This window comes from Macrotis lagotis, chromosome 1 (genome assembly GCF_037893015.1).
Source record: "Macrotis lagotis isolate mMagLag1 chromosome 1, bilby.v1.9.chrom.fasta, whole genome shotgun sequence".
NCBI lineage: Eukaryota > Metazoa > Chordata > Mammalia > Peramelemorphia > Peramelidae > Macrotis > Macrotis lagotis.
Genome location: NC_133658.1, coordinates 619304673 through 619332264, shown reverse-complemented (window position 1 = coordinate 619332264; position 27592 = coordinate 619304673). Strand labels below are relative to the sequence as shown.

At 35.7% G+C, this 27592-nt stretch overlaps 1 protein-coding gene across 14 annotated transcripts in view; it reads left to right on the top strand.

Moving 5' to 3' along the window:
• The window catches only part of NCKAP5 (NCK associated protein 5), a 1109295-nt gene that overhangs the window by 999807 nt on the left and 81896 nt on the right, over positions 1–27592 (top strand). For all 14 annotated transcript variants that reach the window (XM_074215040.1, XM_074215032.1, XM_074215034.1 and 11 more), the window contains one exon: positions 6368–6458. In XM_074215040.1, the coding sequence (XP_074071141.1) occupies positions 6368–6458 (91 nt within the window). The remainder of the gene's footprint in view (positions 1–6367; positions 6459–27592) is intronic.

Sequence of the window (27592 nt, the reverse complement as noted above, 5' to 3'; positions counted from 1 at the left end):
TTTATTTAAATTATTTTAAATTGGAAGTCTTTTTAAGAGGAAAAGAATAGTATTCCCTGGATAACCAGAACCTATTATACCAGAATCATGGATTTAAAGCTGGAATAGACCTGAGACCATCAACTCCAATTCTTTCATTTTACAAATGAGGAAACTGAGGTTGAGAGAGCTTAAATAATTTATCTAGAGTCAAACAAAGACTAAGTCTGAGCATTAAGTAAACAAGTTAGAGATTGGTATACTTTCTTTTGAAGTTAGTCATGTCTTTTCCAAGTAAATTTCAAAATGTTTCAGAAACATAAAGTCTCAAGGAAGATTATACAAAGTTCCTATCAGAACTACCTCTGGCCAAAAAAATTAGCAGAATTAGTAAGGTGATAGATAGCTGTAGGTATACATATACATATGCAGATATATACATGTATGTCTACATGTATATATGATACAACAAAGAGATGGTCATTTTATTATCTTTTTTGATTCAAATACTCTGCAGTTTCCTTTGCTCACTGATGTTCTATACTCTGAAAGGACAAAATCCTAATAAAAAGGCAAAAAAAGAGTCATCCCATGATGATAGTGTTGTGATATAATAGCATAGAACCATGGAAACAATTATACATCAATCTCCTCTTATTAAGTCCTGCAAAACATGTTGTTCCAATATTCTAAAAGTGAAAGATGCAACTCATTGCTTTTTTTGACACTAATAATAATCATGCATATTTTACCCTTCATAATCCATAAGAAATAGGTTTCTAAATAAGCTAAAAGGCAATGACTCCCAAGTTGTTGTTTTTTCCCTCATTCAAGGATACCTCAGAATCTAAGATGTTTTATTTCCCCTTATTTCTAAATGAACTTTATAAAGATAATGTGCCTTTGGGGATGCTCTTAAATTTATGGGAAGTCAGAGAGAAGATATACAAAGAATCCAGCATAAATTTATATACAGACATTATCCAAAGAGTTGTCAATCCATTCATTCATCAAACATTTCTTAAGCTTATACTATTTAAAATGCATGCTTCTAAATCTATGAGAGATTCAAAGATAAAATTGACATAGTGCTTTCATGGATCTCATAGTGAGGAGAATCAGTAAAGCATGTAAACAGGTAAAGATAAAACAACTGGGAATATGAATGCATTAGAAGACTACAGAATGCTGCAATACAAAGAAAGAGATATCTGAAGGCTTGAGTCTGGTCTACTGTGACTATCATTTTGTCAACAGACAAGTCACTTAATCTTTCTCAATCTCAAATTCTACATCTAGGAAATTAAACAATATTGCACTATGTACCTTTTGGTCTTAGAAAAATTAAATAAGATCATGGGCGACTATAAACTGTTTTTTAAAAGACTAGTTCTACCAAAATCATATAATGAGTACTTTATTAATGTTCAGTACTGTGGAAAAAAACCCCAGAAATTTTTAAAGAACCATCCCATGATCATGGTATCTCCTGGACAAAATAACATAAAAATCATCATATACACATATCATTCTCTTATTAAGTTCTTTTAAGTTATCATTCCAACATTCTCTGTAAAAGATGCACTTCTCAATGCTAATTTGATACCAATAAAAACCAGGCTTCCTGCATGTCAGTGGTGTAAACTAGTACTTCTCTAAAGGATATCTTCAAGTATCCTGGATCTCCTTTAGGAAAATGCTAGTTTTTAATATAAATAGCAAAAAAGTATCAATGGGAAATATTATTCTCAATTATCTAGGTGCCCTTTGACTCCTACCCTTTGTCATATTTAATAATATTACTAATTTTACTTTCTCTCTGTGCTTAAGATTAGAGACTTTAGAAATGTGATTTTAAGATCAATAGTCCTCTTTGAGCTCTCCTTGGATTTGTGCAATAATTTCCAAATTGATCTGTACTCATATTGGCCTCACTCTGCACTAGGATCCAACCTGTCCCCCCAGGTTCATATGCTGAAAATTATCCTTGATGATTCTCTTTCCCTCATCCTCTACTCACATAGCCAACTACTTACTCAGGTCCTTCTTATTGTCTGGAAGGATATTTCTTTGTTGGTTTCCCTTCTTCCAGGCATTCTTCTCCATTCCATTCCCCCATAGAGCTGCCCAAATAATTTTCAAGAAACAATTCTGATCATCTCAAAAGTTTCCAGGCTTCCTAGTCCCATTGACAGTAAGAAAATACCAGTTTCTTTTCCTAGCATTTGATAAATTTCACTACTTAATTCCCACCTGCCTTTCTAATCTTAATATTATTTCCCTTCATGAATTCTCCATTCCCATAAAAAACTACTGTTGTTTTTCAGTCATATCCAACTCTTTGTAACTTTTTGGTTCTTTTTGGCAAAGATACTAGAATAGTTTGCCTTTTCCTTCTCCAGCTCATTTTTACAGTTGAAGAACTGAGGCAAACAGTATTAAGTGACTTACCCAGGATCACACAGCCAGTAAATGTCTGAGGCCAGATTTGAACTCAGGAAAATGAGTCTTTCTGACTTCAGACCTGGTACAATATACATTGCATCACCTAGCTGCCCTGAAAGTAATTATTGTTGCTCTTCTCCATCTCTCACCACCAAGCATTTGTGCAAGTTATTCCCTAATAATCAATCAAAATACCTTTATTCAGTATTTGCTATGTGCCAGACACTGTGTTATTTTAAGGATACCAAAACAACAACAACAAAACATTCTCTGTCCTTAGTAAGTTTATATTCTAATAAATTTTTGTATATTTCATCTCAGAATCCTTGACTTCCTGCAAAACTCAACTCAAAGTCTTACATCCTCCAGGAAGCTTTCTTTCAACTTTCCCATACCTTACCAAGTTAGTGTTTTCTTTCTCCTCAATTTTCTTTGCATTATTTTTATTATGAGTCTGAATTTATTTTATCTTCTAGAATGTAAGTTCCTTCCTGGCAGAACTTCTTTTGATTCTGTCTTTGTATCCCCAGTGACTTGCACCATGACATATACATAGTAGGTTCCTCACTATTATTTATTTTCCTGATTTAAACATTTACAATGACACTTGAAACCCAAGTTGGTTCCCACTGTATGATCCCTACAACCTTCTTGTGATCCCAGTGATCTCATCCAGTGTGTATTCATGAATACCAACTAACTTTAATTTCAACTTATGAATAATATAATTAGTAAAGGGAATCTGCTGCCAAAATAAATTATAGCTGTCATCCATAGTCAATTAAAAATTTTTTTGTAATTATCTAGTGCTTCTACTTAGACCTATTAGCATGAATAAGTCAGGTTGACTGAAGGAATCTCATGTACCAGTTATTTCATTTCACTTGTCTAATATTTTCCCTCTGTTTCCCATTTCTCATAATTCATCATTTATACTGAATCTCTCCTATGGGAATCAAAATATGCCATGCTATCCGTGGAGTGCTTAGAGATCCAATAAATTATAAGATTTGGCATTCAGGCCTATTTCCCTTCTAAAACATCCAGGGCTAAATAAAAGTAGGTGGGTCAGTATAAAAAGTATCTGACTGAATTGAGAAGGGCTCAGCTCTAAAAGATTTTCAGTGTCACTTAGACATAATAGTACGAATCAGTTGAAGGGGAAGAAGTAGCCTCAGTTTGCAAGCAAAACAGAAAATAGTAGCTAATCTGAAATTAGAGTTTTTCTGTACCTGGAAAATTGTTTGAAGTCCTGACTAGCATAGCAAAAGAAAAGCATCACAGAACTGCAGAAGGTCTAACTCCTACACAAAATCTAAGCTTACAACTATACCATTGGGGGGTGGAAGGTGCTTCTTTAAGGGTATGAAGTATAAAGTTTGGAGCAGAGAAGAATCATACAGAAAGGACTTGACTGAGAGTCTGATCATGGCTTCTAGCCTCATAATTTCTTTTTTTTAAATTTTACTTATAATTTAAGGCAATGGGGTTAAATGAATTCCCCAAGATCACATAGCTAGGCAGTTATTAAGTGTCTGAGGCTGCATTTGAACTCAGGTCCTCCTGACTCCAGGGTAGGTGTTCTATCCACTGTGCAACCTAGCTATATCATTATATATGTCATTTTCCTTACTCAAATGCAAACTTCTTGAGGTCATAATTACACGATCATAAGATCATAGATTTAGAACTCGAAGAAACCAGAGGGGCCTTCAAGTACAATACCCCTTATTTTAACACAAAAAGATTAAAAAGTAATAGCTGCTAGTTTCTGAGTCTAAATTTGAATCTAGGTCTTTGGGGGGATTAAAAATTCTAATCCCATAATTACACTGTGCTTATTGATTGATTGATTTTTTTACTATTATGCATTCACATTGACCAGCATCAATATGTGGAATGCACTCCTTCATCTAAATTTTCAAAATCCTTTTTTTTTCATTAAAGACTCTATTTTAGTGATTTTCAGTTCCATGAAGGCTGACTTGGTCTCCTTACAGAAATTTTGCCAAGAGGAATTTTTTTCATGTTTGCTTTTGCCCCCAGGCACAATCTACCTTGCATTACATTTATTTGTGCACTTGTTTTATTTCACCAATTAAATTGTGAAGTATTTGAGAGATCATGTTGTTCTTTATCTTTGTCTAGTCAGGGCCTAGCACAATGTCTTGCCATAATAGGTTTTTTTTGTTTTTTTTTTTTTTTTGGCAAGGCAATAGGGTTAAATGGCTTTCCCAAGGCCACACAGCTAGGTAATTATTAAGTGACTGAGGCAGGATTTGAACTCAAGTACTCCTGACTCCAGGGCCAGTGATCGATCCACTGTGCCACCTAGCCACCCCCATAATAGGTTCTTAATAAATGGCCAAAGTACTCTTCAATTGAAATACATTGCAGGTAGAAAATTGAACTTATTACCCAATGAAGAATTACTGGTTAAAAATATCAATATATTCCAAAAAGCATTTTTACAAATCAGGAAGATAGATCTACAGTGTAATACTTATTAGAGGAAATTAGTATGTTTGAAGACACATCTCTAATTACATTTAATTATTACTTTGACATCAGTAGAAAGATAATTGTGATTGTTCCTTGATTCCTCAATGAGAAACAATTGTCAGGTTATGGGAAATATCAGTCTGATCTAGTAGGGTAAATCTTAGATATTTATGATGTCTTCAGAGGTCTGTCCTTACTATTTCTTACCTAATACAAATGTGGATTTGCATGGCAAGAGGCAGAAGATTGCCCTTTTCTTTTGGAGATGCTAAAGAGCAATGAAACATCCCAAATCTAGTAATAGAACAAATGAGGTGAAGAAATGAAGGTACTGGCTCTCCATTCCCATATCAATTAGCATTACACTGGTTTGACATGATAGAGTTAGGGATCTCTTTCAGTTTGGCATTGTTTGACAACCCATACTGGACTGATTAAGCACCAGTTACATCCTAATATTAAAACTGCAGTCACAAAATATAAATAATTAGCCTTATTCCATTAAATATGAGGAATGGGAGACAAAAAAATGGAGCTAAATTGAACTCAAGAGCAATATACAATTGCATGACTTTCTAGAGTGCAAATATAAATTAATGGTTCCTAGGCATTCCACTCAAGTCCCAGAGCAGATCCACTGGCAATTAAAGAACATATGTGCATTACTAGGATGCTTATTGCATTACCACTTTATATTATTGTCGTTGTCTTTCTAGTTGACCAAATGAAATGTCTTTTAATTAGGGCATTAAAAGTACTATCCAGAGTCAACACACACACACACACACACACACACACACACATACACACAAACACCCTTTGATTCATACTGAAGCTACCTGTAGACATGCAAAGTAAAATGGAGAATTTAAGTAATTATCTGGGTAATTAATTCCCTCTCTCCCTTTCCCTAGACCCTTTCCAATTATCTGGTTATTACAGGTAAAAGATTAGGGAGGGATTTGTTTTTGCTTGAATTATCTAAATAATCTACTCAATTCTCCAGCTCATTGATCCTACAGTGAGGTCACCTCATTGTTCTGTCCTAGAATGAATAAAACACAAAAATTTCCTAGACTCACATCAGTAGAGATCTGAATGTTTTTCTTTATTCTTATTAAAATAAATTGTAGTGGAAGTCATTCCCTCCAGAGAAATTACACCTCCTTAAACCTTAATTTTTCTTGACAGCTCTATGTTACAGACTTCATTAAAGGAACAAAAACCAAAGCTGTTACCTCCAAAATCTTTTGTGGAATGATGCACTCTATAAATTTTCACTTTCAAAACTAAGGTTATTTGTCTAAAAATAAGTTGTTATAATTAAAAATAACAATGAATCCAAGGTAGTTGAAAAAACATATACATTTGCTGTGGAAAATGCCCTTTTGCAAAAATATAATTTAAGAAAGCAATTTTCTGAGTTTTCTTGTTTTTACAGATAAAAGAGGTCACTGAAAACCTGCAAGAAGATGAAGAGGACACCGTTATGGGGAGTGGAGGGCTCTCTTCATTTCAAAGCCATATAATAGGTATGAATTAATGTTTTCCTACAACTTTCACTATTGTATCATTTGCTTAGGCAAAAGTAATCCTTTCTTTTGGACTTAAAATGCATTCCTGAAGTCGAGGAATCCATGTCTTAATATACCTCTTTTAAAGAAATTCAACAGCACAGACACAGCTTTGTTTGCTTAGAATGCATAGGAGACCTTGGAGGTAAAAAGTAAAGGTGGTAAGATGTCAAGATCTTTATTAGATCGTTATTAGGTAGTATGGAATGAACAAACAGCAGAATTCCAAGAAGAGAAAAGTGTGAGCTCTTGATAAAAAAAAAAGGAAGCAGAATATATATGCTTTTTATCTAATGTCTCCAAGCATGTGCACGTGGGAGATTTCACTGTATCAAACATGCTGTATCAACATTTCACATTTGGACCTTCAGAAGAATCTATCTAAAAGTAACTTGTTAAAAATATAGGCTATAAATCCATTATTTGGCCTTCTCAAATGAAAATTACAATATATTTTTATAGTAAAAATACTTAGATGGAGAGGTTGCATGATGCAATGGACAGAATGTTCCGCTTGAAGACAGAAATACCTGGATTCAAGTCTTGCCTTTGACATATACCGATTGTGCACCCCAAGCAAGTCATATAACTTCTCATAAACCTGGCAACTTTCTGTTACTATTAAATACAAATAACTTGTGAATCAGCACCAGTGGAAATAGTTCTTATGCTAGACATTTCTTCCACTAAATAAATCACAAGTCTGGATGAAAAGTAAATAAATAAAACTAGTGGATTATAACCATGTTTCTCACCTTTTCTCTCAGCCCTCCAGGGAAAAAAGTAAACTCAGAGTTAGGCTCATATTGGTTTTGAAAATTCTCCAGCCTATCTTCTCTCTGGTAAAAGCTTCATTATAAAAATCCCCATTTTTTAAATAAATTTGACTTATCAGCTACTTCTTTTAATTGTGCAGAACAAATGGAGTGTAGAAAACTATAGTTCCTCAAGACAAAAGGCCTTTGCTGACACTTTGAGAATGTCTAGTAATGGGTGGTAACCAGGAGATTGAAGAGCTGTCAGCAGCTGTGATTCTAATAGGGAGATACACAAGATAATAACTTTAATAGTGCCTGATGATCTTGGGGAAAATGTAGAATATGTTGCTCTTAGAACTCAAAATAACTTGGAATTTGGGCATTTCAGGTTATTTTGCTTTTACAAAGAATGCCAGCCTATGATTGAATCCTTTCCTACAAATCATATTCAGGTACATTAAAGATAATCTTGACTACTCCATTGCAGCGGTGTGACAGCTCTTACAGCTTTCTTGTTTCTGGATTTAATCAGTATCCCTTGCTTCTGTCCTTTCTGGAAAATATCTTTGGCTGCCAGCCCTCAGCATCCACTGGTGCTATCAGTTTCATGATGGTATTCTTTGCTATCAACTTCCTAGTATAACCAGCAGCCATCTGTAAACTATAATTTACAGTTTATCAGAGTGAATTGTTGTATCTCCATATTAATGAGACTGGCAAACTATTATTATTCTCTTCATTTGTAATTGGGGATATAAAAGTCTTAACAAAATAGAGCTGAATGAGCATAGTCTGAATAAGATTATTATTCCAAAAAGACACCCTTTATTATAGTTGTCAATGTAAAATGCTTAAATTGGTATCAGTTCTGCATAGTTAGCTAATATGCAAGTTAAATATTATTTAACAACCTTCAAACCTGACACTATGGAAAGCACTGAAAATTTGTCATTTCTATAAAATTAGGTGCTGTTGGACCTGTAAAATTAGTAATGTGTTTGTGTTTGTGTCAGAAGCTAATGTTTTTAATGAACTACAATCATTGAAATAGATTTAAGTAGATTACTGACTGGATTTAAAGAACAAAAGTATGTCTGAAGTAGAATTTAGCTAGAGACAACATTTTTCCTCAAAAAATTAAATACTTTAGTTGACAAGAACATTGTCATTTAGTCCAGTGAACTTCTCCCAAGGCAAGGATCCAACTGAGTTAACTAACCTTCATTTATTTCTAATCTTTTTTCACCCTCAGAACCTATGGAAATTTCTTATCTAATTGCAATGACAGTAAATACTTCCTTAGGGAAAGTAGCTCACTACATCAAAATATTTAAATATCAGGAAAAACTGAGACTTCCTAATAATTATTTTACATCTATTGTGAAGTGTCCAAGTAGAGGAGACAATAAATTTAAATATTATGGCTAACAACCAAATGCTGACTGATGCCTGCAATAGGCAGGAGCAATTAACCAATTTATGAATCAGAGATCTGTTTATATTTCTATTGTGAAGGGTGAGCTTGGTCTTCAATTGGTGAAAATAGTGGGGCTTAATTACTAAGTCATTATTTAGAAGAGTTGGCTGATCGGCATCCCTGATGTGAAATATAAGATGCTTGAAATGAAAACATACTTATAGATATTAATAACAATTTCAATCAGTACAGGTATGAAAAAGCATAAAAAAGAATTTGTCTGGATAGTCTAAGTATACTATATGATACATTTGTTCACTATCTTTCTGTATTGTTAAACTATGGCAGATCATATTTATCAAATATAGGCTTTCTCAGAAGACAGTACAATTTTAAGCAATTAAAAATATTAAAGCTTAAAATTACTGCGCTGAGATTTTTGGAATACCCTGTATATTGTGTATATATCATCCATTGGCTCACTGCCTCACTCACCCAAGTACTGGAAAGTTGTTTCTCTGAAGGAGCCAGTAATGCTCTTTTCAGGATAGGGGGTGACCCTTAAATGACTATACCTCTTATACAATGTCCACTTGTGTACTTTAATAATCATCCTGTTAGTTCTTCAGCAGTAGTGTTTACTTAGCTAGCTTAGCAAAAGAATAATTACAAAGCATCACATCCTAAACCAGAAGTACAGTGTTCTACCAATACACATATAGAGTCCCAAGGAAGGAGAAAGGTGCAATAGTAATGAGGAATTCATATAGTTAAGATGCCTAGGCAATGCAGGTCACCACTCTGGAACCCCAGAGCCTCAGTGTTCTTTTTGTTTTCAGTGGTTTTTCCCAAGAGTCATTACAGGGTGTGATATCAGTGATAGATGGGTCTCTCTATTAACCTGCTGGGTTCTAGTGAAGTGAAATATCTGGGCTATATGGATCAGGTTGCTTTCCGGTTTGGGTCAAGCACATCATATGAATGCTATTACCGTTGGACTGGAGCAAACAGGTTGTTGGGTCTGGCTATTTCCAGGCTGGTTCTGAGAGTTTCCTCAGTGACTGAGTACTGCTCCCAGATTGAGCCATGGCAGAGCACTTGGCAATTGAAAAACTGCTGCTAGAATAGGCTCATCAGGCTTTTCTCCCTCTGGGCTTTGTTCTCAAGGTACAATGTTTTTACTAGACAGGTTCACCCACTGCTTTTTCTGGGTTTACTCTTTGATAGATAAGTAGAATCCTCTATGACCTTCAGCCACTGGTTCAGCTGCAATGTAATGCAGTCTCTTCAAGTGGAATGCTAGAATACTCTTTTCACTTAGATTGCTATGTTGCTCTTTCAGCTAAAGCAGGGGGTCCTTAAATTGAGATCTATGAGATTTTTTTAAAAAAGCATTTTGATGACTACATTTCAAAGTACTTGATCTCCTTATTAATCCTATGTGTAAAATTTTAGGCATTTAAAAAATCATTCTGAGAAGCTATTCATATGCACACCCAAGTCAGAACTCTGAGGTAGGACATTGAACCCTAGCCTAGATTGACTAAAAACTCTGGGCTTAGACTTTTTCAGGGATGAGGCTCTGAGATTCATCACTTCAAGGCAAGAGCAGTCTAGGTCTAGTCTCGTTCTCATTCAGTAGACCTTCCTGATTCAAAGTCAGTCCCTTCAGAAAAGTATTCCTCTTTGGCTTATAACAATCAGTCTCAATTCAGTCAGTAACTCTCTGCAGAATCCTTTTGGAGTCTTATGCAAAAGAGCAAGTAAAGATAAAGTTAGAAATAAATCTGTCCCCCTAAAGTCAAGATTATTTTCTTTGATGGCCTCTTCATATTTAATTGTGCCATTAAGACTTCAGATCCTAAGTTATAAAATGCTTATTTCATATATGAAGTCTTGGGGCGGCTAGGTGGCATAGTGGATAAAGCACTGGCCCTGGAGTCAGGAGTACCTGGGTTCAAATCCGGTCTCAGACACTTAGTAATTACCTAGCTGTGTGGCCTTGGGCAAGCCACTTAACCCCGTTTGCCTTACAAAAAAACCCCACCATATATGAAGTCTTTCTCAGTGGAACAGACTATTACATATACTTGTATAAATTAATGAACAGAGAAATAAGAAAGATTTCTCAGAAGAAAAGTCAGCTAATTGAAACAGTCAAAATCCTGGGCAAGTCACTTAATGCTGATTGGTCTTAAATAAACAAGCAAACAACAAAAAGGTGAAAAGGAAATATAATATGAAATAACATAAATTTAGGGAATGTGAAGAAAAACTTAATGAGAGTTGAATGAAAATATTGCTAAGAAAATTCTTGTATCTGGTCCCTAGTTTTAAATTGTCAAAACTAAATAGTCACTTTTGTATCCTTTCTCCCCTAAAAATGAATAAAAGAAGAGGCTACTCCATAGACTGATCTGTAAATACTCAAGTGCCCTATAAGTCATTATTCATTTTCCTGTGTTACATTATCACCTTCAGAAGGAGACAGAATATATAGTAACAAACACACAGAGAAGGCATCATCCTGACATCATAGATTTAGTACTAGTATTGATCTAAAAAATCATCTACTCAAGTATTTTCATTTTAGGAATGAGGCCAAATGACTTGCCCAGGATCAAACAGCTAAAAATTGTCTTCAGAATGATGTGATAAGATCAGCATGTTTATCTCCTACCTCATATTGCCATTCAATGTATAATCTTGTGTTATTACTAAGATATGATCAAGTCCTGGAAACAATGTTGATCCCAAATAAAACATTATAGTAAACCTCAACACAAGAATTAGGTCATTTTAGGAGTATCTTCAGTTTTTCCTCTGTTTGGTGGCCTCCCCACTCCCAGGCATCTGGATGATTTTTGACTTCTAAATGTATCAAAGGTTTTTCCATTATGCTGTTCTGTTAAGATCCCACTAAATAGCTCATACTGAGGACGTATGATATGCTGTGTATATACTTGGATTTGGGGGTTAACTTGATGTCTACCCTTCCTAGATTAAAATTCCCTAGTTTTGCATTCCATATTATGAATTATTTCTGTAGTATATAGCAAGTTGTTAATCCAGTGAGCTAATTCATGCCATATAACAGTGGATTAATGTGTTGTTTCCTTTCCTAGGCTATATGTTTGTTCCATGTTCCAAGTAAAGGAAACAAATTTAAATGTTAGGGCAGTACTCTTTAAATAATATCTTACCTTGGGGCGGCTAGGTGGCGCAGTGGATAAAGCACTGGCCTTGGAGTCAGGAGTACCTGGGTTCAAATCCGGTCTCAGACACTTAATAATTATCTAGCTGTGTGGCCTTGGGCAAGCCACTTAAGCCCATTAGCCTTGCAAAAACCTAAAAAAAAAATGTTCTTTCTGTGGCAACATCCTTACTTTGAGATATACTTATTTTCAGACAGCAAGAACCCCACAAATAGAAAGGCTAACATGTGGAAGAAAAAAATCTATTTATTCTGGTTGACCCCAGAGGGATCAGGAGCAATAGGTTAAAGTTGTAAGGAAACAAGTGTAGGCTCAATGTCATGAAAAATTTCATAACAATTAGAACTATTCAAAAGGAAAATCAGTTTTCTTAGACTTTAGTGGGTTCCCTCTCATTGGACATCTCTATTCAAAAACGAGATGATTTTTGTCTGTGTTGTATGGATTCTTTTTCAATTATGATTTGGACTAGATGGCTACTGATGTCCCTTCCAACTGTGAAATTCAGTGCTTCCATGAACAGAATGAAACAAAAATATAAGAAAAGATTAGGCTACTGGAGGCGAAGGTAGAATTCTATGCTTTGTTATCTTGTATCAGTCCTGAGACACTCACACTTAGCAAACTTTTATCAGGTTTCTATTCTGTACCTACTCCCACTTATGCACTAATGTCTGCAAGAGAAGAATGAAACATTCGAATTTATACTCATTTATTTATTTTTCATTCATTGACATATTAAGCTCTTTTTTAATGCAAGCACATGATGTAGCAGATCCTTTATTTTTTAGAAAGGACTAAGCTTTGGATAATTGTAGAATGTGGATTAAGGTCTGCAATGATCACATAACTGGAAATTGGCATGGGAGGAGGGAAACAAGTCGTTCTTTATTCATCATCAAAGTTCTATAGGAACACAATCAGTTTTGTTTTATCCTCTTGTGGTTTACATCCTTAGGATCAACCACAATAATATATTATTTATTTTTATCTCAAATTGGCTTTCCCCCATCCACCTAGCACATATTTAGGCTATTTTTCTCCACCATCAATAGATATGTATTAAATTAAAAAGATATGCAAACTCATTTTCATTTTAATCTAAGAAAAGCATAAGAAAGTAAATCTTCTGGGGAACAAATATTAAAATGAACTCCAAAGTCAAATATAAATTGTTTTTATTATTTCCTTCTTTAAACCACTGCTCAATATCATTAATGAGATAATCAAGAATTTATTGTATAGGAAAATCCCTTATGTTTTGATCAAATTGTCATCTACTTCCTCATGATGTTATTAGTTAGCAACAAAGAATGCAAAATGTATCTAATATTTTTCTTCTTAAAGTAAAATATATATATATATATATATATATATATATATATATTCAAGTCAGAAGGACTGATCAGTCAATTAAAGCTCTTGATAATCATATATCTTTTAGACTAGTTTTCCACACTGAGGATGGATTGGGAAAGAAATTTAAGAGGTTGGTTTTTTTTTAAATAGAATGGTAATCTTATTTTCTTTTCACTTAAATTATATTTCAGAAAATTAAGTAGACTTTCAAAACTCCAGAAATGGAAGATTATTTTAGATAAATGTCATAATTTGAATACTGTGCCTACACATTAAAGTTTAATTATACAAAAGAAGAAATATCAACAAACCAAAATGTGGATTGCAAAATAAAAAAATATGCTGAACAGTTTTGATAAAGTTACATTGACTGCTGACTGGTACCAAACTCATGTCTGCTAAGAATGAGAAACGATGTTCTTCTATCAGCAAATACTAAGATGATGATTTCAAATCTTTAACCACAAAGGAGCTTCAGAATGAAGTGATGCTAACAAACTTCCTGTTGTTTGGTCAGACTACCAATGATCAGACTACCAACTATTTGTTTCCTGCTGGTCCTGGATAGAGTTACTTTTATCACAAAATCAGTTTAAAATTGTTTAACACAAAATTTTTCTTAGAACAATTTGAGTGGAAATTAAATCATGTGTCCTAATTAGGAACAATCTAGGGGAACACCTATCCTCTCCCTCCTAATTTCAATAGCATTCTTATTCATTCTGTTTCCATAATCTATCACTTTTGTATGTAGTCTCCCCAAATCCTCTAAATGGTGTTAGAAATTGGACATTATTGACAGCTAGGTGATTCAGTAGATAGAGCAATGGACCCTGGAGTCAGGGGGACCTGAGTTCAAATCTGATCTCAGACACTTGGCACTTACTAGCTGTGTGACCCTAGGCAAATCACTTAATCCCAATTGTTTTACCAAGAAAAGAAAAGAAAAAGAAATTAGACTTGATAAAGATTCTTTCTTTAATTGCTGTTTTAATTACAAGTACTAATAGATCATTTTCTTCATTTCACAATCTATTCATGTGAGGACTATATTTTATTAATTATAGCTTCCAAGATGACAATGTATAACTCAGTCACCCTGAAAAGCATCCTCAGATTTGGCTATTGATAAAGATGTGATCATAAAGAGGAAATAATCCAACCCTGATTTATTCATCTAATAGTTTATGCAAAGGGGAAACTTACCCTCATCTTTTGAGGATAACATTAATTCATTGATCCATCCAATAATTTTTTTAACTCTGTGTGCTGTCCAGTACTGAAATGATGCCTTTGGCTTGGAAACCATAGACACTTCCTTTCAGAAGATTATCATCCTGATGAACCACGCAACTGCAAGTAGCATCTATATCAAGGGCTCAAATTTGTTCTTATTTCCATGATTTCATTAATGTGAATTGTCATTTTATTTCAATTTAATTTCATACCTTGCTAAGGCATGTTGCTATGGTTTTCTGGTAAAAAGTCTTCCTAAAATTAACTAGACTGATCCTCAGAAAAACAGATGCACAGTCCAACACTGGGTTCACACTCAAAGCCTTTCCAGGTTGGTAAAGACAGCTAGATCTTGTGTTCCATGGACAGTCTTGCACAAACAAGATCATTCTGATACACAATCACCTTCATTATAGGACTATATGAATAATAGTAAGTCTTCTAGTATCAGTTACTGATGCTACATCTTAATGGTAGTCATTGTTTATAAAAATGATTCTGATAGATACAATTGAAAACTGTTCAATTGTAGATCATTTACAAGGAAAGGCTAGTCTCCTATACTCGTATACAATCTATATAATGCAAGGATGGACTAGATAACCTTATGATACCATGTGTATAGCTCTAATTTATCTTTTGATATAAAAATACTTTTACAAGTCCTAGAAGCTGAGTCTTATGTTGGCTTTGTATAGAACCCAATCACTCTCTGCTTTCTTTGTAATGATACTTTATTCCTGATTTTCCAGAAAATGCCTCTTCCTTATTGTAGCTTAAATTCTCTTAGATCCTGGTAATGATCCAAACCTCTGTTTGCATCACTCCTACACTTCCTGGTCATTTGTCTTAGTACTTCATACATAACTAAATTCTGACACTTCTTGAAAAACCCAATGTTTCTGATACTTTCTTGAGTTAGAACCTTCCAACCCTAGAATCTAATTTGAGAAGGAAGTCTAGGAAGATTTATCCATAGTTCTACTGCATACTGGAAAAAGAAGAAATACCCCATGTAAGATTTCAGAAAGAGAAGAAACCCATATTGTGTAGGATGGTTGAAGAAGGTTTTGTGAAAGAGATAAATTTAAGTTAGGCCATAAAATATGGGAGTTGAAAGATGAGCAGAGGAACAAAATGAGTAAAGATAAGATTCTGTATCGGGAGGACCAGAATGGCCCCTGAAGTCCTTTTCAGAATGGCCTCTGAGGTCCTAGAATCCTAATATGTTTTAGTAATTGCTGTTATGAGAGGAGAAGAAGAAGGGGAAGGGGAATTAATAGAACACTTTAGTAGAAATATGTTTATCAAATGTTTAAAAAACAGAAGCCACAAAGATGGATGATTATGTGAAGGTGAGACATTTCTGGGTAACTTGAGAGTACTAATCCTGGCAGGGTCAATTAAAGCTCTTGATCATCATATAACTTTTAGACTAGTTTTCCCCACTGAGGATGGATTTGGAAAGAAATTTGAGAAAATATAGAAAATATAGGAATTTAGGAAATATAGGAAAATATAGGATGAATGCATGTTTCTTTTTCATAGTTTTTGCCTAGGACTATTGCTGGTTCTAGACTTGATTAAAGTACAAGATAAATTCAAAGCTTATCTAGAATTTGGCAGCATCCTTGAACTATCTTAAGGAGAGAGGATACAATTCTATCATTTTCATAACATTCTAAGACTTAAATGTCTAAAAAGTTTATAGAGGTAGGGTAGTATAAGAGAAATACATACAAATTCTTTTGGAAGATAATAAAAGACTGCTTAGGGTAGATGGCACCTGTCCTAAGTCTTGAGAAAGAAGTCTTCCTAGCAGAAATGTGAAGGAAATATAGGTAGTGGGGGGGGGGGGGTTAGGGGAAAAGAACCCATAAAATGTTGTTATGGAGATAGGAGTTGATGAAGGCAAAATTTGGGAATAGTGGTAGAATTTGGTTGAAAAATTGAGTAGGTCAAGAGGAGTTGTGTGAAAAAAAAGACTATGAAAGGAAATTGGAAACAGATTGTGGAAAACTTTAAATTCTAAAAGTTAAAGAGATCATATTTCATCTAACAGATAATAGTGAGGCACTAAAAGTATTGTAGGAAGAGAGTTGTATGGTCAGACCTGTGCCTTAGAAAGATTATTTTGACTTCTATATAAAAGATAAATTGAAGGGGCAGCTAGTTGACTTAGTGGATAGAGACTGGCCATGGAGTCAGAAAGACCTGAGTTCAAATATAACCTTAATACCCACTTACCTGTGTGATCTTGGGCAAGTCACTTGACCCCATTGCCTTGCAAAAACAAAACAAAATAAAAGATAAATTGAAATGAGGAAAGAATAGAGTCTTACAATGCTGAGAGGAAGTATGAGTATCATTTTTCCATTTTTATAAATGAGAAAACTGGGGATCAGAAAAGGAAATTAGCATATACTAATTTTCAGAGATTTTATTGAATTCTGGTTTTCTTAACTTCAAGTGTAGTGATCTACCAACTATGACAAGATGAAATACAAAGGGCAGAGGTCCCTCAGACTCAACATAGGCAAGTTATCCATCATCACAAAACTAAAACATTGCTGTATAAAAACAGAGCCCTTGACTAAAACTTAAGTTTAAAACTATGAAATCAACTACAGAAAACCTGTAAGGGTTCAACCTGAGCACTACCCCTAATCATCCATCTCTCAAGTATGTGAACACTTAAGGCCTTTGGCAGATTTCTCTGCTACATCAAACATTTATCCATCCCCATCTTCCAGTGGCTCACACTTCAACTCTATCACTTATTAGCACCTTTACAGAGGGATGCAGATGTGAAATAGAGAGGGGAGGTGACAAATTCCAGCTCCCCTAGACTCTTTAGTTACTCTGGTCTGAGATTTTAGTGGTGAAAGAGGAGGTAAAAAAACTGAGGTTTGTGGATGACTTGAACACTTCAATCTTTCCTAACTCTGTATTAGCACAAATCTGACCATACACTTTCCTTCAGAAGCACCATTCTGCCTCTGGTTTAGGGGTTATTGAAGCCAGTAACTTTTCATCTACCTGAAGGGAATACAGACCAGAAGATATTAGTGACTGGAAGATAGTGATGAAAGGGCCCCAGGGATTGCTGTTCCTTGCCAGGAAGGAGTTAGTAGTTCTGCTGAAACTCCACAATCAAACTGTTCACAGAACTCAATCATAGACACTTAATGAAAATTCACCTCAATTAAGGTGATACATGCATCAAAGCCACTGGGGATTTACACTATGATATGTCCATTAAGTCTGACATGTTTGAATAAATACATTTGGTTTAGAGAGGTTTAAAGTGCTTGGAAGAGATTAGGTGAGGGCTATAACAAATTATGAAGATAAAAATGGAGTTCTGTAATGAAATATATGTCAGAGGGAAGCAGACAAAGAAATTGAGCTTAGGAATGGAAGTATCCTTCAGTTAAGGAAATCACCATTGAATGAAGTGTTTGAGAGGGGGGAAAGAAGTAAGGGAGGAAGAAAAATATCTTACTGATATATCTGCTCAGATGTGATTATTAAAATTAGCTGTATCTAATGAAGTCACATCCAACCAATAAAAGTTTAAACTTCTTCTGAGAAAAGTAACCTCCTCCCTGCAGAAATGCTAATGCCAAAAAAACCTCTTTAGCCATGTCAGACTTGATTCCTGTCATTAGACCATTGATGAAATTTGAGAAGAGTCATTTAGTAATCATCTTATCACTGATACAGTGCTTGGCCCACTCATTTTACACACCATAAGATGATTAGACTATGTTTACTTTATGTTTCATTCACTGACCAAGAGAAGATGGCAACAGTTAAATGCCTTAGCAAGTCATCTTCCAAGGAGGGAGAGAAACAGATGCAAGGATGTAGAGAAGAAGAGGGGAAGTAGAGAGATTACCATTGTCCTAAACAAGCCCATAGCATTGAACTAGTTTCCAATCTGTGTCTCATTTTGTTAAAAGTGATGTTCTGCAGATGGGATAGTTTGATTAGAGGAGCAGTGCAATTCTGAAGAGAGACTTTAATAGGCCCATGATAAATAACCACAGCTTGTAATTCATTTGGGTCAACTCCCAAACAAAGGAAAATATACTTCAAATTGACTTCCCAAGCTCTGGAAAATGTGTCATGGATTTCACCTTCTGGTTCCACTTGTGAATCAGACTTAAGCACAGGGGTCCATTCTGAGAGCTTTTCTTACAATATAGTACAGTGCGACAGGTGCTCCAGATCATCATAGCCATTAAAGTGTTGTTCTAGTCAGTGTCTAGGGAATGTATGTTTGACTCTGCATTAAACATTTGCCTAAGGCAGTAGCTTTCCCATGAGACTCACAATATTAGTCAGGAGTTTATTCCTAACGGGTTTAGGTTCAACCAGAAAAGAGAGTCAGGGAAGGAAAGAAGGAGGACTGTAATACCAACCATTTACTCATGTCTACATTCTTCCCACATAGTAAAAGACACCTTTACCTCTCCACCAGCCTCAAGGCAGAAATTGAAAAACTATCAGTTTCTCTTATCATATGGGTAATTTCTTTCTGGTGAGAACCCAGATTGTGAAAAGGGCCATTGTCCCTAGAACAAAATAAATATAGGGAAATTGGAAGATGAGTCATCAAAAAATATACAGAAAAGTAAGAAGAACTAGTCACCTGAGCAAAGATCATTATTAGACTGAGGATCTGTCATCTCAGCAAGAAGTATCCATAAGATAGGAAACAAGAACTTTGAAAGAGAAAGAAAAGGTTAGTACACAGGTAGCATTGACAAAAGGTGGTTCTGGAACAAGGAATTTAAAACAATGAAAGCAGTTATCACTGATTCATATGGCCAACTAGAACATGGCCTCCAAGGAAGAACTATTCATTAATTAGATGCCAATCTTGAACAACAGAGTAAGAAATCAAACTTCACCAAAAAGATGGGGCTACCATTAATTTCTAGCTACTGAATTTGCCTCAGTCAAAATGATAACTACTTATAAATATTTATTAAATATCTGCTATATGCCAGGCTTTGTGTTAGATGCTGAGGGATGTGGGGTATGTTCCAAAGAAGACTAGAACCTCTGGTGAGAGGGTTGTTGAACCTCTTTCAGGGCTGTTTTCCACTTCTGATGTCCACCTGAGCCACCTAACTCTCACCTTTGGCTTCAAGAAGCTGTAGCATGAACAGTACTTAAAACTGTTTCAGCAGATGGGATAAACCAGGTTGAGGGTAACCGAAGGAGTCTCAAATTCATTGGTAAACTGTGGGGGGTTTCCTACCCCAAGCATGTGAAGGCTTACACTGGTAGAATGGGCAAATGAAAATATTTCATTCCAGTGGAAATAAAGGCAGCTGAAGAAGGTACTGTGGAGCACTTAGAGCTTGATTCGACATCAAAAATGCCAAGTGAGTTTCAAAGAGAAAATGAAGCATACTACTCTACCTCACTAATTCTAATTTAAAGCAAGAATCAAAAGATCTTGTCCATACCACTTACCCATTCCTCAAATCCTGTGGTGACAGGCAAGTGATGAAGCAGCAGGTGTGGATACACTGGGAGAATATTCTCAACCCTGCTCAGAGGCGACTCAGACCATAGGGGTCATTTCCCCACTGAAAGCAGCAGTGAGATTAGGTAGCCCCCTTGGTGACTGAGCAGCCCTTTTAAGGATCACACATCTCACCACCTGGTATGAGAAAGAGGTTAAAAATTGCCTGCTTACCCAACTCTGGTCTGATTATCATGCCAGGTGGGGATCCCACAGTGAGATCAAGACACAAAAAAAAATCTACAAAAACTTCTTCAAAGAACATTCCACTCACCATCAGTGCATGGAACATGCACACACTCAAAGACTACACAAGATTCAATGGACCTGAAAGACATATAGCTCATGTTCAAGAGAACTCAGCAGGTATCATATCCAAATAGCAGCCCTAAATGAAGGCCAGCATGGCTACAATGAAGCGGAGCACCATCAAGCTGGAGTAGACTTTGCAATCAGAAGTAATCTATGCAATAAGCTTGAATGCCTACCAAAAGAAGTAAATGAAAGGCTCATGACAATGAGATTGCCACTTCCAGGAATATACCATGCCACCATCATCAGTGCTTATGCTCCCACCATGACAAAACTTGATAAAATCAAAGAAAAATTTTATGCAAACCTGGAGACCCTTATCATCAATGTACCAATAGAGAATAAGCTTTTAATTCTGGGTGACTTTAATGCTAGAGTAGGCTCAGATTACTAGACATCGCAGGGAGTCCTTGGGAGGAATGGAGATGGAAACAGCAACAGCAATGGTCACCTACTCCTGAAGACTTGTGCATCTGCTGACCTCATTGAATACACTGTCTTCTGTTTACCTAAATGCAATAAAATTTCCTGGATGCCACTTCTCCTAGTAAACATTGGTATCTAAAAGACTATGTGATTGTAAGGACAAGAGACAGACAAGATGTGAGAGTGACAAAGGCAATATATGATACAGAGTGCTAGACAGATCACAGACTCATCCTCTCTAGATATTCACATTCAATCAAAGCAGTGACCCCAAGGAAAAATGTTTCTTAGATTAGAGTGCCTCTCTGAGAAGAAACAGTGTGTTGCTAACTTGATGGAAAAACTACACCAACACACAGTTGGCAAGAGTGGAACAAAAAAAGAGTGGGCAGTTTTCAGAGAGCTGGTATATAATACTGCATTTTTCGACTGGGTCAGAACATTCACAAACATCAAGACTGATCTGATGAAAATTATTGGGAAATACAGAAGCTGCTAAATGAAAACCACAGGGTTTATCAGCAAGATAGTTTATCCATTTCTAAGAAGGCAGCATTTAATTCCATCAAAAGTAAATTACAAGCAAAGCCTAGAGAGATGCAGAATGCTGCTCAGTAAGAAGGCAGATGATTCAGTTTTATACAGACAGTAACAATCCAAGTGCTTTTATGATGCCATGAAGGCTATTTATGGACCAAAGACCTACAGTGCATCTCAACTACTCAGTGCTAATGGAGCCACATTGATGATAGGTACATGATCCTAGAGAGATGGGTACAATACTTCCATAGTGTTCTTGAAACACACCATCATCAATCAATGCAAAAGCCATTGAGCTTCCTTCCTCAAGTTGAAGTCAATCCCTCTGTAGATGAAGTTCCAACTGAAGAGGGGGTTTTGAAAACCATTAGGCTCCTTTTTAAGTGGCAAAGCACCTCATACTGATTCTATTCCAGCTGAGATCTACAGGGTCCATTGCTCATCCAAGAATTGACTGAAATTTTCCAGGTTATATGGCATGAAGAGATTATCCCCCCAAGAATTCAAGGATACATCTATCATCCATCTCTATAAAGCCAAAAAGAATAGACTGTCCTGTGACAAAAGTATTTTCTCTTTTACATATTGCCAAGGACCTTCTCAATAGTCCTTCACCTGGAAGACGGTCACCTTCTTGAGAGCCAGTGTGGCTTCAGAAAGGGTAGAAGAACAGTTGATATGGCGTTTGCTCCCTGACAACTCCAGGAAGATGCCACGAACAGAACAGAGGTATACAATGTCTGTAGTTCTGATAAAGGCCTTTAGTACCATCCATTACGAGGATCTATGCAATATTTGGTTGCCCGGAGAAGTTCATCAGTATTGTATGTCAATTCATTGCAGTGTACATACCTGGATTCTGGATAGTAAATGATGTTTTCAAGATTTTCTGGTCACCAATGGAGTGAAACTAGGATGCGTACTTACTACCATACTTTTTAGCATGATGTTTTCAGCTGTGTCATCAAACACCTTCACTGAACATGGCCTCAAGATCAGCCATCACACTGATGGCAAATTCTTCAACTTGAAAAGTCTACCATCCAAGACCAAAGTGGAAGGAGTGCTGGTACCTGATCTTCTGTTTGCAGATGATTGTGTGTTCAGTGTAGCCTCTGAAGCTGAGATGCAACAAAATATGTATCTCTTCTCTGTTGGTTGTGCAAATTTTGGCCTAACATTTAACACCAAGAAAAACACAGGTGCTCCATCAACCAACACCACACTATCCATATGTAGTAACATTGATTACAGCAAATGGGAGAATTTTGAATACTATAGACAAGTTCACTTACCTTAGCAGTGCCCTTTATAGGGAAGTACACATTGACAGCGAGGTTGGCACTCGCATTGCCAGAGCTAGTTCAATATTTGGAAGACTAAAAGAAAGTGTGGGACAGAAGAGGTATTAGACTAACTACCAAACTGTAGGTCTACAGAGTCATTGTGCTGACCTCATTGCTATATGCCTGTGAAACCTGGACAGTCTATCAGTGCCATGTCAGGAAACTGAAGTCACTTCCATTTAAATTGTCTTAAGACTCTAAATATCACCTGCAGGAAAAGACACTAGGCACTGAGGTCATTTCTCAAGGTAAACTGCTTAAATATTACTACTGAGAGTGCAACTACATTGGGCTGGGCACATTGTTAGAAAGCCAGAAGTATGCTTGCCAAAAAGACTATCTTATGGAGAACTCACATAGGACAAGCTCTCACAAAGGGGTCAGAAGAAGTGATACCAGTACACCCAGAAGGTCTCTCTGTATTAATTATAATTTTTCCATGGAGACACTGGCACAGGACCATCCAACATGGTGTGTCCTCATCAGTGAGGGTGCTGTGCTCTATGAGGAAGGCAGAATTGAAGCAGCTCAAAGGAAATGTGACATATAATATATATATATATATATATATATATATATATATATATATATGATAGCATGAACACAAATATGTATATAAAGAATAAATGCAAGGTAGTTAAATACAAAAGTGGCAGAGGGGAGGAATGAGTAGCAACTGGGAATCTCATAAAGGTTTTCTTGTAAAATATGATATTTAAGCTGCATCTTGGCATATGTGATGGATGCTATGAAAAGGAAGTAGATGAGATATATTACAACCATGGTGTATGACTAGTATGAAGGCTTAGATATGGCATATAGAGTTTTGTGCTTAAATGGAGAGTAGACTTCAATTTTACTAGACAATAATTTATGGGAAGGGGAATAGTAGTTCTAGACCCTTTTGATAATCTGCCCTTGACTTTCTAATGAAGATACCTATGTATCTGACCTCTAAAAGTTCTCCTCATAGATCTATCTAGAGAGATAAGTTGAAGGATAGAGATCATGAGCAAGACTTTCTTTATCTTTTCTTATTTTTGTGAGATAATTCAGCTAGAAAATATTAATCTGAGACTGGATTTGAACTCAGGTCCTCCTGACTCAAGAATTGGTACTCTTATCAACTGTGACATTTAGCTACCCTAAGCAAGTTTTTCAAAAAGACAGAATCATTAATATCTACAGTGAAGCTCAAGGAGGCAAATGGAAATACCATGAGATCAAGAGAGATGAGAGGAAAAACTAGGAAGAGCCTATTCCTTAAAGATGGCCTTAATGCTGACAGCTGCCAAATAATGAGATTTCTAATAAACAATGAGTCTCATACCAAAAAATATAGTTCTCAGATTCTGAGAAAGTTAAGAGATTTAATCCTACCTATCCAAACTCCATCCCAGTTTAGTAGCCATGGAGTCTGAAGTGATATCTAGTCCAGATTGGCCTAAAGCAAAATGAGAGAATAAATATACAAACATAAACACACACACAATTAAAATATCTATTCTATATTTTCTGGAAGATGAGAGTTAATTTTTAATATTTCCATAAAGGAATAATCACCTTTTTGATCTTAAAAATTTGGGTGTCATTGCCTTGTAGTTACTAGGAATAAAAACAACTTAGAAGAAAATTATGAGCTTGCTTCATTTGGGGTTGACAGGGAAGGGAAGAAATTGAGAGCCTGAGTCTATTGCAACAGAGAAAGAGAACTGAAAGGAGTCCAATATAAGAGGGAGAATGGTAGCAGCAATTACCAAAGCTAGATCTTCAAATAACTCAAAAATTGAAAAATAGAAAAAAGGTAGAATTGAAAAGTAGAAGAAAAGTATAAAGAAGCAAGCCTAGCCCACAGTGATATACTTGGTTTTATATGGTATTTTATAGTTTTCAAAGTTATTTCTTGTGTTATCTCAATTGATTCTCACAGCAGTTTTAAGAGGAGAGAGACCATCAAATATTATCCCTATCGCCAGATAACAAAAATGAAGCACAGAGAAGTGAAATGATTTGTCTAACACCATATAATTAATGACTAAGTCAAGGTAGTAAAGGCTCTTAACGCCCAAATGAAAGGATGAAACTATTCTGAAAGTCAACATTATAAATTCTACAGAGAGTTATATCCAAAACCTCAGTGTTGTTTTCTAAGTTAAACAACCATTAGGGCACAAAAAGTTGGCCATCTCATCCTCTCAAAGAATTGACAGTCCACTGGTATAGTTATATTGAGAGAATCATAGGGTTTTTTTTTTCACTAGACTGTACCTCAGAGGTTGTCTTGACCAATTTATTCATTTTAGAGATGAGGAAACTGAGATCCAGTGAGATTAAATGTATGGTCCAAGATCATAGTAGTAATGGTTAGTTTGTAGTAGTAATGGTAGTAAATGGTTAGTCTGACATTTCATCCCAGATCCTCTGACTACAAATATAGTGCATTTCCATTACATTACCCTGTGATATCCCAGACTCAGCGTGTAACTCCAACTGTGTGGTAGGACTAGAATCACTTTATACTAGGACCATCAGAAACTTTGCATTGTTGTGATCACTGTACAATAGAGCTTGCATTAACAATGGCCTTTTGTTGAAAGCCATGTCACACTATTGCCTCATATTGAGCTTGCCATCAATAAAACTCCCCATTTCTTTTTCAGATTAATTATTATTTAACCATCAATTACTATTTAACCTGAGTATATATCTACATTTATCTCTGTGATAATTTTTAAAATTCTATTTAGCACATTGTTCTCTACTATGGAGGTCATTTTGGAACCTGCCTCTATCCAAGATAACCAAACCAATATCCTATGCCTTCCAGGTTCATGCCATCCAAAATTTGGTAAGCATGACTGGGGGATTCATGTCACTAATAAAAATTTTGAACTTCACAAGGTCAAGAAAAGATCATTTAAGGTCAAGTGTGATGCATATACTGGCTCTCATTTGCATTTCCCTGTTTTGACAAACAGGCTACTTTCCATCCTTTTCTTCTAGTATCTTTTGTATTATTGTGGGGGTAAATAAGAGTCAGTGGAGAAGCTCTTTGGACTTTCAGAAAAATAAGCTGGGTTGGCATCATTTTCAGACATTCAAACCCCAAGACAAAACTGTTAGGGGTTTAGCACTCATCTATTGAGTTCTCTGCTTCAGTGTAGTCTTCATGTTCTTCATGGTATGAGCAGACTATTAGAATGGCAAGTTTGCCAAGCTCCATAAGACAGGCAACCTCATTGTTCTGGTGTTTGCATATTTTTCTAAAACTTGCAAATAGAAAAAAGAGCACTTGATGATTATAGACAATGTTGTCACATAAATAATCAGGAACTTACATGCTTTGGTGGCTCCTAAATTACAGGAACTTATTCTTCCTGACATGCTGAAAAAGACAAATAATTTATTTTAAAAATATGTTTTGTATAATAATTGTTTAAATGCTACTGCTACTGGTGGCCTATTTCATAGGAATTAAGGCGCTTAAGTGGTTCAGAGAAAAGAATACTGAAACAAGTCAGGAAGACCTGGGTTCAAATCCAGTCTCAGACACTTACTACCTATAAATTTTTTTTTTAGGTTTTTGCAAGGCAAATGGGGTTAAGTGGCTTGCCCAAGACCACACAGCTAGGTAATTATTAAGTGTCTGAGACTGGATTTGAACCCAGGTACTCCTGACTCCAAGGCCAGTGCTTTATCCACTACGCCACCTAGCCGCCCCACCTGTAAATTTCTTAATCTTATTTACTTCCATTCCTCATCTGTAAAATGAGTTGGAGAAGGAAACAGCAAACAACTCTAGTTTCTGTGCCAAGAAAATTCCAAATAGCATCATGAAGTGTCTGACGTGACTAAAACAATGACAACAACAAGGCTGGAAGGGATCTTAGAGATCCTTTGGTTCAGAAATGACTTATCTAAGGTCACACGGTGCAAAGGCTACAGAAGGAATTTGAACCTAAATTCTGTGACTCAAAATCTGTTAGTCTTTCCATTATACCTGCCTCTGCTGGTGGATATTTGTAAGTTGGATTCAACATGGCATTTGCACAAAATTAAGGGTCAGGAGACATCAGTTATCATTTCATGCTGAGTTTGGAGTCAATAATCCTAAAGTCTAACTACACAATCTTTGACAAATAACTTCACCTCTATCATTCCTTTCTTTATCTGCAAAATGAAAGATTCAAACTAAGCAGTCACCAAAGTGCCCTTTAGAACAAACACTCTCTAAATGTCCATAGCAGATGAGATCTAAGGTCCTACAGCAATACAACCTAAAAATCTCAACAGCATCTACAAGAAAAAACTAAATGTAAGCTGGAATTGTAAGAAAAATTTTGGTTGGCAGGAAGATTTGCTATATGTTCTGTTTGGCTTGTTTATAATATATAGAAATAGATGTTAAATAGTACTTTTTAAAATTCAAGCAAATCTTTGTTGAGCTAAAATAAACAATAATTCTGCTACTTCGATGTATTTATAAATTCATCTGACCTTTGTTGCACATCTCTCTCTCTCTTAGCCTCTTTTTGTTCTTATTCTTTTGTATTATCTATTTCTTTGTCTTTCTCTGATTTTGTTTAACTCTTTATCTATTTCTCTGTCCTTGTATTGTCTCTGTGTCCCTCTGTCTCTCTTTCCCTATCTTTCTGTGTCTCTAAATCTGTCTCTCTCATCATATCATCACATTCTCTTGAGTTCAATAATCATCACCATTTGGATGACTCTCAAATCTCTATATCCAGTCATTATCAAGATGCTTTTAATCTCCACCTGAGTATCTCTTAGACCTCAGACTCAAAATATAGACAAAAGAATTTATTATCTTTCAAAATGTAACCTTTTGTGTAAGCACTCTCCTTCCATACATCCAGTTTCATAACTTCAGACACTTCTCATAATCTGAACCCTCCTCTTCTTCACCCTTCAAATCCAATC